The following is a 13,343-nucleotide window of genomic DNA, read 5'->3' on the forward strand; positions in this document are numbered from 1 at the left end:
GTGCTTTCCTGCCTTCAGGTTTCACGCTCAACGATCAGGTGCAGCACAGCATCGTCACCCGCTATGCCTGCAGCAAGTTGACCATCGACTTTGATGGCTTTGTGGCCTGTATGATCCGCTTGGAGACCCTGTTCAGTAAGTGCCTCTGTTCATCAGCCAAGGGGAATTCCTGAAAACTTTGGGTTTTGGTGTCTTTTAACTGTGAATGTAGCAAACTGAATGGAAATGTCAGGATGCCAGCAAAATTGTATCTGGGTCCATCTGTTGGAGAAATCAGCAGAGAAACAGCAAAAGCCTTTCTGTCTGAATGACCATGGACATGTTTCCATAACATACAATACCATTTTCTTCTGCTTTAGAATCATCAGTAACTTGTGGTCAGTGCTCTGGCTCCCACATTGTCCCAGCTCCTATAAATGGTACCATCTATTGTTTACAGTCCTTACTCAGACCAGGTTTACAGGTTTGTCCCCAGACCATACTAGGTGCTACCACATCAGATTTTATAGTTGTCCTGCTGCCAACTCTTAGTTTGCTGCTGTAGATCTATTCTGCCCCATGAAGCAGCATAGAAAAGAACAGCTGTAATCTTACAGAACCAGTCTAGATTTCCAGCAGGTCATGGCAAAAATCCAGACCTTTACATTTTGTCAGACAGTGATTCTCTACATGCCAAACTTTGTGGTTTATTTCCAAGTTTTTTCTTCCCTATCCTGCATTTCAGAAGTGTTCCATCTCCTGGATAAAGACAAGAATGGAGTCATCCAGCTCTCTCTGCCTGAGGTAAGGCTGGTCAGATTGAAATACCACCTTGTGAAGCTGCAGCAATGAACCACACTAAAATACATTTATTCAAAATCACTATTATAAGTGTTTTAATCAATATTATAAGGTAAACATGATAGTGATTCAAAGGGCAAGTTTATGTGAAAAGGTTCTTAGCTCAGAAGGCCTGTCTGAATGAGTAGAATGAACATTTAACTTATATGAGCAAAAAAGTAAAGATACATTCAGAGCTCCTAAGGCTGATTGAAAAGATGCTTACACAGTGCATTTCACTATCTTCTTTTAGAGACCAGTGGTCAGTTCATTAGAAAACACACAGCAGGGAACTATTCTTGTCTGTCAGAAAATGTACTGATCAACCTGCCAGAATTAGAAGAAACCTTTTAAGATGCCAGGTCTTTTTTTCCCCACATGGTTTTTAATGCAAATTACTCCTGTTGAAGCTGTTATAAAAGGCATCAGCTTGAGTCTTCCCTTTGCAGAATACAAATATATCTCAGGAAACAGCTGGAAGGAACCCCAAGTGGTCCATCCAATTAGTCCTCTCATCTGAAGACTGGCTCGAAGGGAGGAGGATGGCTAGGAAGCCCTGTGACCCTCAGTCACAGTGAAATCTAGCTGAAATTGTGCATTCCATACACCCATCTTAGAATTTTTCAAGGTTGAAAGTTGAAGGTTTCTCCAGCTTGCCCTGGAGAACTGGTGTTCCTTTGGAAGAGACCTCATTTGCAATGTCTGAGGCTGATCCTGGCAATAGATTTCCCTAAAGTTCCAGAGCAGATGGATCCTTCACGTATAACAAATTAAAATGCAACTCTAGCCTTTCCCAGCTTGTTCTCCCAGAGCCATGGTAGAGTGCCCCAGTGGGATTCTGTAGACCTTCCAGATGGCCTGACTCCTTGTTCTGTTTCTCCCTCAGTGGCTGTGCTGCACACTGGTTTGAACCACGGTTGATCAATTCAGCAGAGACCTCTGAGGCTCTTCTGAACATGGAACCATTTGTTTGGCATCTCTTTGTTATGAAAAAATGAGAGAGAAACTTTTTTTTACTACTGGCAAGTTATTTTAAGCCACTAAAAATGATCTCCTGTCAGCTATAAAATAAGTGCACTCTTAAACATAGAAAGATAAACAAATAAACAAACAACCCCCAAACTGACCTCTTTTACTTTTTCTGCCTAAAGAGTACTGTTCTGTGTCATGCTGAAATCTCCCAAATTTTGACTTAGCACAGATGGACCCAGGGGGCTTTCATTTGACTTCTGACTGTGCATCAAAGTTCAAAATCAGTGTTCAAAATCCTGGAAGGGATCTCCACTGCCTGCAACATCCAGCATATGGATTACAGAGAGAAACCCATGCTCAAGAGTGTGGGCAAAATTTATGTTGCTGCTCTGGCAGCAGACAATTGTCCTCTATGGCTCTGCCAGGCGTCTGCAGAAGCTGGGGGTGAGGAGCTTGGAGGCAGATGATGAGCTGCTGAGCACACAGAGGAATTGGGCATAGACACAGCCCTGAGCGTGAACTGGGAATCAGCAAAATGTGATGGCACTCCTCCACGAGTCTTGGCTCAGTCTTCCAGGAGGAGGGGAGAGGATGGTAGGTCATGTGCAATTTTCTGCAATTATTTCAGCTGAGATCTTCTCCTATGAATACTTGTCCATATGCATGCCCGAAGATGGGATTTGGAGTTTTAGTTTTGTGAGTGACTGGAGCTCAGAATCTCAAGAAGACAAGGGTGAGGGGAGGACCATAAAATTTAAATGTAGGGAGTCTAGGAGCTTGAGTGTGTGAGGGATGTGCTAATGTGGGTCATTATTTAAAGAAGAAACTGAAGCTAACTGGCTTCAACTGCCTTAAACTTTACACTGGCTAACAGTGCTATGCTCTTCTAAGAGCTTTTAAAATATTTGTCCTTTAAAAAGGACATTGAATTTCACAGTATTATAAATAGTAATAGCATAGTAATGCTGGCAAGACAATCTAGCAGTCTTTATTAGCAATCAGAAAATATTTCTGTAACTTGCAGTAATGATCTGATGAAACCATGCATGTCATGGCCATGATATGTATTTGACACTTCTACTCGGGAGTGGAAGGAGTGGAGGCAGAAATCTGTGTCCCCAGGGCAGATGTGGGAACAAGGCTCTGTTCCCTTTTCTCTTCTGTGTTTGAGAGAGGCAGTGTTCAAAAATCCTGGACACAGGATCCTCCGCACCTGCTTATTCCTAAGCTCTTTCTTTGAGCAGGAAGAAAGCTGTTGTTTGGTTCCAGTCTCTGAATGCAGAATTCCTCATGACAAACCCCAAATCTCCACTTGACATCTCCCAGCCTTTTTTTTTGCTGCTGGCTACAGCTGTCTGACTAAAAGGGATGTGTGACCTGTTTCAGTGCACGGCTCTGCCTTTCTAACAGATGGTATTTGCTGCTCATTTAGAGGTTCTCTCCCAGTTCAGGTTGCAGGATAAAAGCAGCCAGAGTAGGAACCACTTTCCCCATGCTGTCCCTCTGCCCGTGTCACTGACCATGACATGCATGCAGCTGTCATAGGTTGCCATCAGTTTTTCAAGACAGATATTTGCCTGCAGACCAACAACAGACATCTATGTACCTCCACCTGCCTGGAAGACAGAGCTACCTGGGGCAAGCTGAGGTCTCCAAAACCTTGAGAATTTTCTGGTGAATGCTCTGCCTGTTCAGTAAAATGAACGTGTCCTTCCCTGCCCTATACCTTGAGTATGCAACACGTCTCCTTACTAACCATGCAGCAGGGTGAACTGACTGCTTGCAGCTTCAGATTTGCTTTCTGCTCACATGTGCTATTCTTGAGTTCATTCCAATTACGGCCAGAGAGGCCTCTCTCCATAGGACTGGGAAATGCAAACATATGCAGAAATCCACTGCATGCTCCCACTTTTTCTCCCTTTTACATCAAGCCAGATGCCCCCACCACAATAATTCTCACAGTTATCTCAATGACTCTCACCCTCCTGTACAGGATGGGCAGAGTGCTGCACTCCATCTTCCTTTATCTTTGGGAAGCAGGCAGCTCCAGAGGAACCACGTCCTCTTTCATTTGTTCTTTGAGCACAGCACTTGGCTATCAGGTCTGAGGGAACAACTGCTCAAAAATAAGCCTTTTCATGGGATTGAACGCGCTCCTCCTTTTTACTTGACGCATCTGCAAAAAGATGATTAATGTCCACCTGATTTTCCTTCCTTGTGCTGCAAGCTGAGCAAATGTCTGCGCTCATCAGTTCTCCCAGTTAGTCCTGATGGGGCTAAAATAGCTGTTCACTATAATGCCTGCAGCAGCTCCCGTGGAAGTAGTGGGGCACAGTGAGCTGAGCCAGGGCTTGGGCATCTTGCCTCTGCGCTCTTATACCCTGCATGTTGGCTCTGCTTCATTTTAGGAGCTGTGAAGCACTGCAGCTCTCTTTAGATTTGAGTAGCTCAGTCATGGGAAATTATAACGCAGGCAAGTCACAAAGGTTCATGAATTTGTGATATGTTCCCTGTCACTATGAAAACCGTGCTGCATGGCATTCTCAGCACTTTGTAGATATGGTGGGGCAAAAGAGACTCCCACAGAAACTCTGCTACAGCTCTTCAATCTTTCCTTTCTCTCTCCACTTTCCCCTGCAGCCTCATGAACTGGAAACTTGAACTCTGTATGTTGCTCCTGTAAAATGAGATTCAAATTAGACCACATTCAGAGTTCCAAATGCCTTGTAGACTAATTGCCTTGTGGTTGTCTGTAGAGGAACTTCCCATGGGTATAAATCCTACCCCATCAGCATCTGACACCAGCTTTGCACCAGAGTAAATGTCTGCATCAGGTACAAGACAATCACGGGTATTTGGGATTCTGCCTATGAGCTATGAGAATAAAAAGAATCAACATCGTATGTGCAATTATTTATCACCTGCTCACCCTCCCTGAATGGGAGATTTACAGAGGGATCTCTCATTTCCATGACTGCAGGCTAATGATCAGATACATGGCATACGAGTAAGCACAGAAGGAGCAGTCCTTTTCAAACTCCTTTTCATTCTTTACTTCAGACAAACCTGCTAAACCTGACTCAATGGTACATTTTCGTTCTTCATTTCCATACAGTTCAGACAAACCGGCAGGCCTGGAAGCACTGAGATACTATAGTGACAATTTTCCTTTCCCTGTTTTTCAGGATGCATCCAACATCCCAGCCTCCTATTGTCACTATCCCAGGCTAAGTCTGTAGACTGGGAATTCAAATTCCATAAAAGCAAGTGAGATCCTGGGTGCAAAAGGAACCCAAATTCCAAGGCTTTCAAAGTTTCTCTACCACTAACGATGTCCCCAGTGATAGTTAATCTTAAAGTAGTGCCCTGCTACTGCGTGACAAGCTTGTTGCCATGGTGTCTGTCTCTCTCTGTATAACTGGCACGTACAGCATAAAATCCTCTTTCTTTAATAGAGCAAATTACTTCACTTGTTACTGTTGGCCACTCATTAACTGAGGTTTTGAAGGGGAATTTTCATTATCGTCCTCAGTTGTTCACTCCCTGCCAGTCGGGACACAAGCCACACCCAGATCATGGGGTCTATACTGCTCCAGACCTGGCATATCACCATCGGTTGCTGAGGTGGAGAAGCAGGAATAGCTACAATTACTGGCAAACATCAACCAGGTGCTCTGCTGAGGCCACAAGCCACTTTGAAGCAGCTCACATAACACAGGTACTTGGGGCACAGAGTCGCAATGAAAACTTTTAGTCTGTCCATGTAGAAATCACCACAGATCTTTCCAAAGACGTGTCTTCATTGCATCATAGGCACATGAGTACATTAAACACATTTCAGTATAAGTGGGTGTTTTCTCTGTGTCTTTACTCAACCCTGTGGCTTCATGGGAACACCACTGAACTTCCCACTACAAATGCTGCTGCCCTGGCAGTAGCATCACAGCCTATGGAGAGGAAATTCATAGTCTTGCCATTAAGGACATGTATTTAGACAGAAAAGCAAAAAAGCTGATTTATTGCTAGGTACCTGTAGCTCAAATTGCTTTAACACCTCTGAAAGAAGTCAGGCTACTTGTTTGTCTGCTGAAGCTTGAAGAAAGAGAGTAGACCAAGGCAGTGAGGCGTTGCTTTAGTGATAAAATCATCAGTGCTCTCTTTAGTAAGGAATGGAATCCTTTTGCCACAGCTTAGTTAGAGACAGCGCAGAATTTGACATATCCAGAGATTTTTCATTTCTGTGTCTGATTTTCTCTGCACATCTTAACTGCTTAATTAACCAACACTCCTAGGCCAGTTCTTGGGCATAGCTCTCTGGATACAATGTTATCTGTCTTTAATGCCATCCATATATGCTTGATCAGAAAAGAAAATATTTCTTTTAATTTAAAGAGATTTATTTGGTAATTGATATGAGTAAGATATCTGGTGCTGTCACTAAGCCAGGTAGATTAAAACTCTGTGTGTTTGTAAAACTGTGTATGTTTTCTGAAGCTGTAATCACACTCTTAGACTGCTGTGTAAATTTACCCAGTACACATGCCGAAGTAGGTATGATCTCTTGGGATTTTAAGGGGCTTTGTGGCCAACACAGTTTATGGCAAATTGTGTTTTGCTACATTTTATTTAAAAGCTTATCATATTTGCTCATTAATTTGCAGGAAAAGTGGTGCTTGTCAAACACAGGATTGATTACTGCTGGTGGTAGATATTGTGGGAGGCAGTGGGGTATCCCATAGGATCCCTGTGATGGAGGGCAGTGGCATTGCCAGGGTATGTTCTGATGTGCAGGTTGTGTCACATGACATGTGTCTCCTCCGCCTTGGGTGAAAGAATCTTCTGCTGAAGAAGCCTTGCCTGGGAGAGGGCAACTGTGAATACTGAAAATTAGCAAAATGTTTTCAGTTTCAGAAAGAATCACTGTAGAATTTATTAAACAGAAAAAAAAAGGAGATTGAAGGAAAAATGAGAAAATTATGGAGTACCAACCTGACCTCTAATTTGTAAAGCACCTTTAGCCAAAACCCTGAGAGAGGGAGCCATCTGAAACAGCAGTAGTGAACTTAATAATAATGAAGTTGATTCCAGCAGAGAGTGCCAGCCTTCTACATGTTAATTTAATTTGAACTCGTCTCAGTTTTGGGTTGGGATTTTTGTGTGTGTGTGTGCTTTTATACGTGCTGATTATGTTTGAATTTCAGACATGCTGGTCTGGTGCATGATAGCTTGAATGAGAAATTATCTAACCAAATTTTAATGTCCAAGCTGACTAGAGAATAAACAATGAACAAGATTTATGGAGAGAGAAAATAAAATTAATTTCACAGTTTATGCCTTGAGTAACAAGAAAAAAATCATGATTTTAAAATTATGTGGGTCACACCAGAGATTTCCTGTGTGTTCTGTCAAGTTAGTAGAAAGGTTAAGTGCAGATTTATGAATTAGGAACTTGACATTCATTTCTCTTCACTAGTGACTTCCAAATTATCTTTGGGGCATTCACTTAAGCTGTTCCCCATCTCCATTTAGACCCCAACTCCAAAGCTGCACTGCTTAGATTTGCTTGTGTTCAGTTGCTGCCTACCTCCATTCAGAGGTGCCAGAGATTTTGTATTGGAGCTGCTGAAGTCCCCTAAAACTGTCTCTCTAAATGTGGAAAAATACTCACATTTGACAATTTTCAGATTTTGGCATAAATACTCAGACTTGGCTCAGATTTCAGTTCAGATTTTGGCTCAGACTCAAGGCTAACCAGGTACCAAGTAATAGATGACCCTAGTACTGACTGATTTAATTTTGCCTGTCCTCATAAGAATCTTTGAGCCATCTCTGTCCACAGGACTACAAATACTGTTCTAATCTAAAGGATATCTCTCTTCAGTACCTGATGTCCTATCACATTTTGTGATAAAATGGAGCTATGTAATGGTGATATCCTATTGTCTCTAGGGAGGTACATCTTTTTTAACACAAGGTACATTTTGGGAACAGTGTATACATGAGGATGTCTTGAAAAACATGGCATTCGTCAAATCATGGTATTGCTTCTCTGAATTCCTACACATAGAACAGATAAAATTTCCTCAGATGATTTTTTTTGTTGTTTTGTTTTCCTCTGAATAAATACTTCTGGTTTGGGATTCCTGGGAGAAAAAGGTAAGTAAAATACTGTCGGTCAGGTCTCCTTCATTTCATTTGAAAGTGGCTGGCAAGATAGTGATAACTGGTTCGAGGACACTTGATGTTTCCATCCCGAAGTACAAGATCATTACGTGGAGGGATGGAGACAGCTAAATCAGAACTTAGCTAGAAGATGAGTGAACCTGGCTAAACTGAAGAGGTTCACTGCACTGAACAAAAAGTGCTCAACATGTTTTGATATTGGTTTTGATAGGTTGAAGTATTCAGTTGTATGTGGTAAATTATTCTCAATATCACTGGAGTGGTCAATAGAGAAATCTGGGAACACAGCTCATTTAGAGACACTGTAAAACCAATTATAACACCAACAGTTCTTAGAAGTACCACAAAGCTAGACAAGCCTGTGCTGCAACATGCCTTCAACCTGCATTCCCTATGTCTACATCTAATTAATTTTATTAATTGCATAACAGTGCACTTCCTAATTACACTGGGGAACCACTCTTGGATTGTTACAGGGTCTTTATCTATTGCTCAGATTATTCTGGTTGTCTCTGTATCAGCATATTCCCCAGCCTAATTTTGTGCTAGCCCGTATGTCTATGCACACAGACTGCTTGGGGAATGCTTGGCAGATCCTTCAACTGATGCAGCTACATCTCCAAGGACCAGATGGATACCCTTATTCACACTGAGTTACTAGCTGAGTAGTGCCATTGCTATCAATGTGGAGACACTTACAGCGTGATATAAGGGTGTTGTTAAGATCTCCTATAAACAACTGCCAGAGGAAGCCATTGGCAGTGCACATCCACAGTTTTATTGGTCCTACAATACCCAGGAGATAGACTGTGTGGTCCTGAGTACCACCTAATTTGGGGAATAACTAAATCCTTGTCAGTAGATGGCACGCTCCTGAAACAAGGAGCACAATCAGCCCCTAAATTAGCCATTTTCACTTGATGCTGACATAAACGACACACCTCCAGCCACCTCCACTCATCCCACAGTTGTAACTGGAATACACTGCAGTGTGGCACCACCACAGCAGGTACGTGGTGAGACCATTCAAGAGGAATTACAATCAGCAGTAAAAAGACAGGCAAACGAAAATCCCAGTGTGAGGAGTCTGGTTTTGAAGGAACACTCATCCCAGTGCTGCCAAATACATCTGCTAGGTAGCGGTGCACTTTCTGTTTCACTTGGCTACGCACTTGACTGAGGTTAAATACCTGAAGTTTATTCCACATTTTTCAATGGCACCGATGTGCTTTATCACAGCATTGGTGCTTCTGGGTTTTCAGCACTACTAGGGAGTAGCTGGAGTTTATGTCCTTTTTACCCTATCCCCATATTTTACTGAAACCAACCAAAAATTTCATACTAATGCTTGGTATCTCTCTTCCTCCTGTTTTCAAATTTTGTAAAACCTGACTTCTTAGCCAATGGGTTAGCAGGAGCTCTCCCAAAAAACACTCGCTTCACTCTGGGAGAAGAAGTTATTCAATGTAATATTGAAGCAACACACTTAAACCTGATCATAGGAAATGTATTTTACAAAATGCTAACTAAAATGCAGAGCTTATGGTCACTGGATGTTGTTGGTCTACAGTATTTGGCAAGATGAGAAAAGGGATCAGACATCTGTATGGACAAAAAGGGCAATCAGCGTTTTTGTTTAAATCATTATTGCTAAAATGTCTTTTGGAAAATTATGAAACATCATGATTTCAGACTCTGAGCTGACCACTAATATTAGAGATCGAAAGCAAACCTGCTGTGAAGTTTAAAATAACCTTCCATCTGTGTACTTACTCTGAAATACTCAATCCTGGACACTTTGAGATAGGATGGTCCACTGGACTGACCACAGATCACTTCCAGGAGACCAGTGCTTGCTTCACATTGTATCAAATAGACCTGTACCCATCTGCTGTGCAGGCACCACCAGCGCTTTGTACTTTATCACTCTGTGTTGACAATAGTCACGTCTTTTTAAAGCTTCTGCTTTATTGTCACACAGAGGAGAAGGAACGTGTTCCCTCTCAAAAAGATTTCACTTTTCTTCCTCCTTCCTTTGGTGCTTTTATTGCATCCTAAATAAACACAACTGAGTGCTAAGTTAGATGCTTATTCTTTATTTATAGATTTATAAGGCAATGGAAACTGTGAAAGGTATTTGCAAAGCCCAGTTCTGGCCAATTACTGAATTGGCTGAAATAATGTTTGACAAGTAACAATCACTCTAAAGCAGGAGACAACTTATAGAAGTGTAATTAGTGCTTGAGGACACTAAGACATATATTAAAAATATTTCACATAATCATGCTCTCTGTCAACTTAGCAAAACCTCCATGGGTCCCTAGGGCTCCCTCAGGAAGCACAGCATGGGGATAGCTCATGGCTCTGATTTTCAGATCTGATGATAATGGTGACTATAGTCCCCAGATCACCTGAAAACATCCCTTCCTAACTCCTGTTTTCTAACAGCTCTAGAAAATTACTTGTGGGATTGAATAAAAACCCGTTAGAATTTAAATAGCTATCCTGACAGGGATCAATCCCCAAAGGGGAATCATCTGGGTGCCCAAAGGGATAAATATATCTGTCTGCAAACATGTTTTTTAGTGATGATATACAAGCTGTAATGCTTCCTTTTCATCTAGCCCTTTTAACACAATCACAGCAACACATGGCTTCGGCCCGAGATTTTCCCTGTCATCCATTCCAGCAACCAAGATCTGTGAGACAGATCTGCTTTCAAATTGGATAAGACGTGTACCAGGTGCCACATTCATGAGCACTGAACAAACAGTGAAATCCAAAAATTGCCTTTCAGCACAGCCTGATTAAAACCAGTATAAAACAGCAGCAAGGGCTGCCTGGGCCTCGAGATCCATCTTATTGCTTGCCCTCTGCAATGCACTTCAGAGAGCACTGCCAGTGGCTTTCCCACCACTGTGCTTTCCGAGCGCACGGATGGAGGATGGCAGGCTTTGGAAGCAAAGGCTGGTTATGAGGTTGCTATTAGAATAGGACTTGGGACATTTGGGTTGAACACTCAATTGTGCCTCAATTTGACTGGCTTGATTTTGAGAAAGTCATTTCATCTCTGTTGGGGTCCCCAGTTCTCTCATATTTGCTGTCTTTCTTCAGCAGGTTGGGTCTCCCATCTATATGAACTAGACATAAAATGCTCCTCGGCCCACATATCTGCAAACACTGTGATTCAATCATTAGGTTGGGATCTCTTGGTGTGTGACAGTCTGCTATACTGGAAATGCAATACCATGCCTCTTGGTGTCGAGTTTTAGAAAAGAGCCCACTTTTCAAAGGAGAAAGTTCTTCTACATGCAGGCTGGCAGAGCCCTGTGTCTTTTGTCACCCATATGAAATTGTATGCTCAGTTTCTGAACAAGTGAGTTGTTAACTTTCTCAGTGACACTCATCAACCTGGGCAGGTGTCTCAGACCATCATGATGAATACAGGTTCCACAAAACAAAATAGGCCCTGATGCTTTTTTCAGCCTGGACCCTGAGTGACATCTTTAAGTGAATTTAGAGAGTAAAAGTGTTTGGGTACTCAGTACACGATTTCCCTGGTGATAAAGAAGGGAAATAAAATCTGGACCACACTTTTCAGGGTTTATAGGAGTAACAGGAATAAAAAGCAATAAAACATGAGTTATCACTGGAGTCACAAGCTTGACTCTAATACAAGCAAAGGTCAGATCAGCTAATAAAAGAGTTCATTCTTTCCAGTGCAGATTAGGAGGGTGCTTTAATCCTCAAAACAACCTTGTTGAATATACTCACATATGCCAGTGCCCATGGCTAGCTCTAAAAATAATAAGCATGATTCATTTTAGTTTTGGACATGAGTTGAACTGTGAGGATCATGACTCACTACACAGGGAAGAGTCAAGGAGATGTCACCAGTACATACTCAGATGAAGGAGTTAGTATCACTTGTTTTCAAAAGCAATTTCTGAGCTGGAACTGTTTAACTGCAGAGATTCAATGAGTACTAAGTGCATGGCAGGACTATTGAAAAGATAATGTGTCAGCTCCTTTTGACAGGGCCCAGATATTTTTAAGCAGAACTTTTCTGGAAGTTTTACTCACAAATAGAAGAGAACTTTAGCTCCCCATGGGCTCTGCCATAATGTGGTGCTGGGTGCTCTTGTTTGGCTGGTGCATGGTGCTACTGGAGAGATATGAGCTGCCTTGGAGTTCAGAACAAGCTGTATCAGAGGAAAATAAAGGTCAAAAACCCTCACAGGAATGTCCACTCAATTTTAAAGCTCCTCTACTGAGAAACCTAATTTAGAAACATGGCCAGAATGAGCCAAACACGTATAAATGATGGAGAGGTGTTGTAAACATCTCCTCTCCCAGAGATACTTGAGATTTCAGTGACATAGTCTGATCTATCCTTGCTGAAATGGTCTCATTTTAATGGTTGACATTTTAGTGGGTTTGGGTTTTTTTTTTTTTTTGTTTGGTTGGTTGGTTTTTTGTTTTTGTTGGGTTGGTTTGCTTGTTTTTGGTTTGAGTGGTTTTTTACTTGTGGAATTCATTATGTCCATTTCTATCCTCTATGTAGTGTTTTCTCTCTTTAAAGAGACATGGAAAGATTGCAAAAGCTACTAGGTATTGACTTTGTTGACACTGAACTTTAAATTAGAGATAATTTCTGAGCACATGTAAAGAAGGTTTTGAATTTGTTCTAAAAAAGAACTCCATTGAAACATGTTAAAATTGGTAGGTACCATTTAAAATATAACATAAATCTTATGATAACCAAATTTGAATATTATAGAGACACATATCTTTTTGTCTTTAGGAAAAAAAAGAAGTGATATGACAGCGGGCTCAATGATGTCTGACAAATCAGTTAGAATAAAGCATTGCCCCTGGCTTTCCAGGTGGCTGTATCCTTTATTTCAAGCTAGAAAGCAGTGCCCCTAACTTTGTATTCAATACAACCACACTGCCACTGACTCCACCAGTGCTGGAACTGTCCTATAGATATGAGTACAGAATTAAACTGTCAGCACAGGATGGATCCCAAGCATGACCCCAATCCCAAGTTACATCAACTGCTTTTAGGCAAACCTCAACCGAGGCACAGGTTTTGGGTGAGCCCTGGCACATGGCTGGGGGACAGGAGGCAAGGTCTGACTCTGAGTGTCCTGTCATAGAATCACATAATGGGTCAGGTTGGGAGCGACCACAGTGGGTCATCTGGTCGAACCTCCATGCTCAAGCAGGATCATGGCAGAGCACATGGTACGGGATTGTGTCCAGAGGCTTCTGGAATATCCCCAGTGAGGGGGGATATAAACCTCTCTGGGCAATCTGTTCCAGTGTGCTGCCACCCTCACAGTAAAGTAGTTGTTCCTCATATT

General features: G+C 42.0%; 1 protein-coding gene across 1 annotated transcript in view; it reads left to right on the forward strand.

Annotated features, from left to right (window-relative positions):
• LOC135411026 (calpain-8-like) overlaps positions 1-2,455 on the forward strand; it is a 30,488-nt gene extending 28,033 nt beyond the window's left edge. Inside the window, exons 19-21 of the mRNA XM_064648121.1 lie at positions 19-135; positions 725-783; positions 1,706-2,455. Of these exons, the coding sequence (XP_064504191.1) occupies positions 19-135; positions 725-783; positions 1,706-1,729 (200 nt within the window). The 3' untranslated portion in view covers positions 1,730-2,455. The remainder of the gene's footprint in view (positions 1-18; positions 136-724; positions 784-1,705) is intronic.
• The last annotated feature ends 10,888 nt before the right edge of the window (positions 2,456-13,343 follow it).

Source organism: Pseudopipra pipra, chromosome 3 (genome assembly GCF_036250125.1).
Source record: "Pseudopipra pipra isolate bDixPip1 chromosome 3, bDixPip1.hap1, whole genome shotgun sequence".
In the NCBI taxonomy this organism is placed as follows: Eukaryota; Metazoa; Chordata; class Aves; order Passeriformes; family Pipridae; genus Pseudopipra; species Pseudopipra pipra.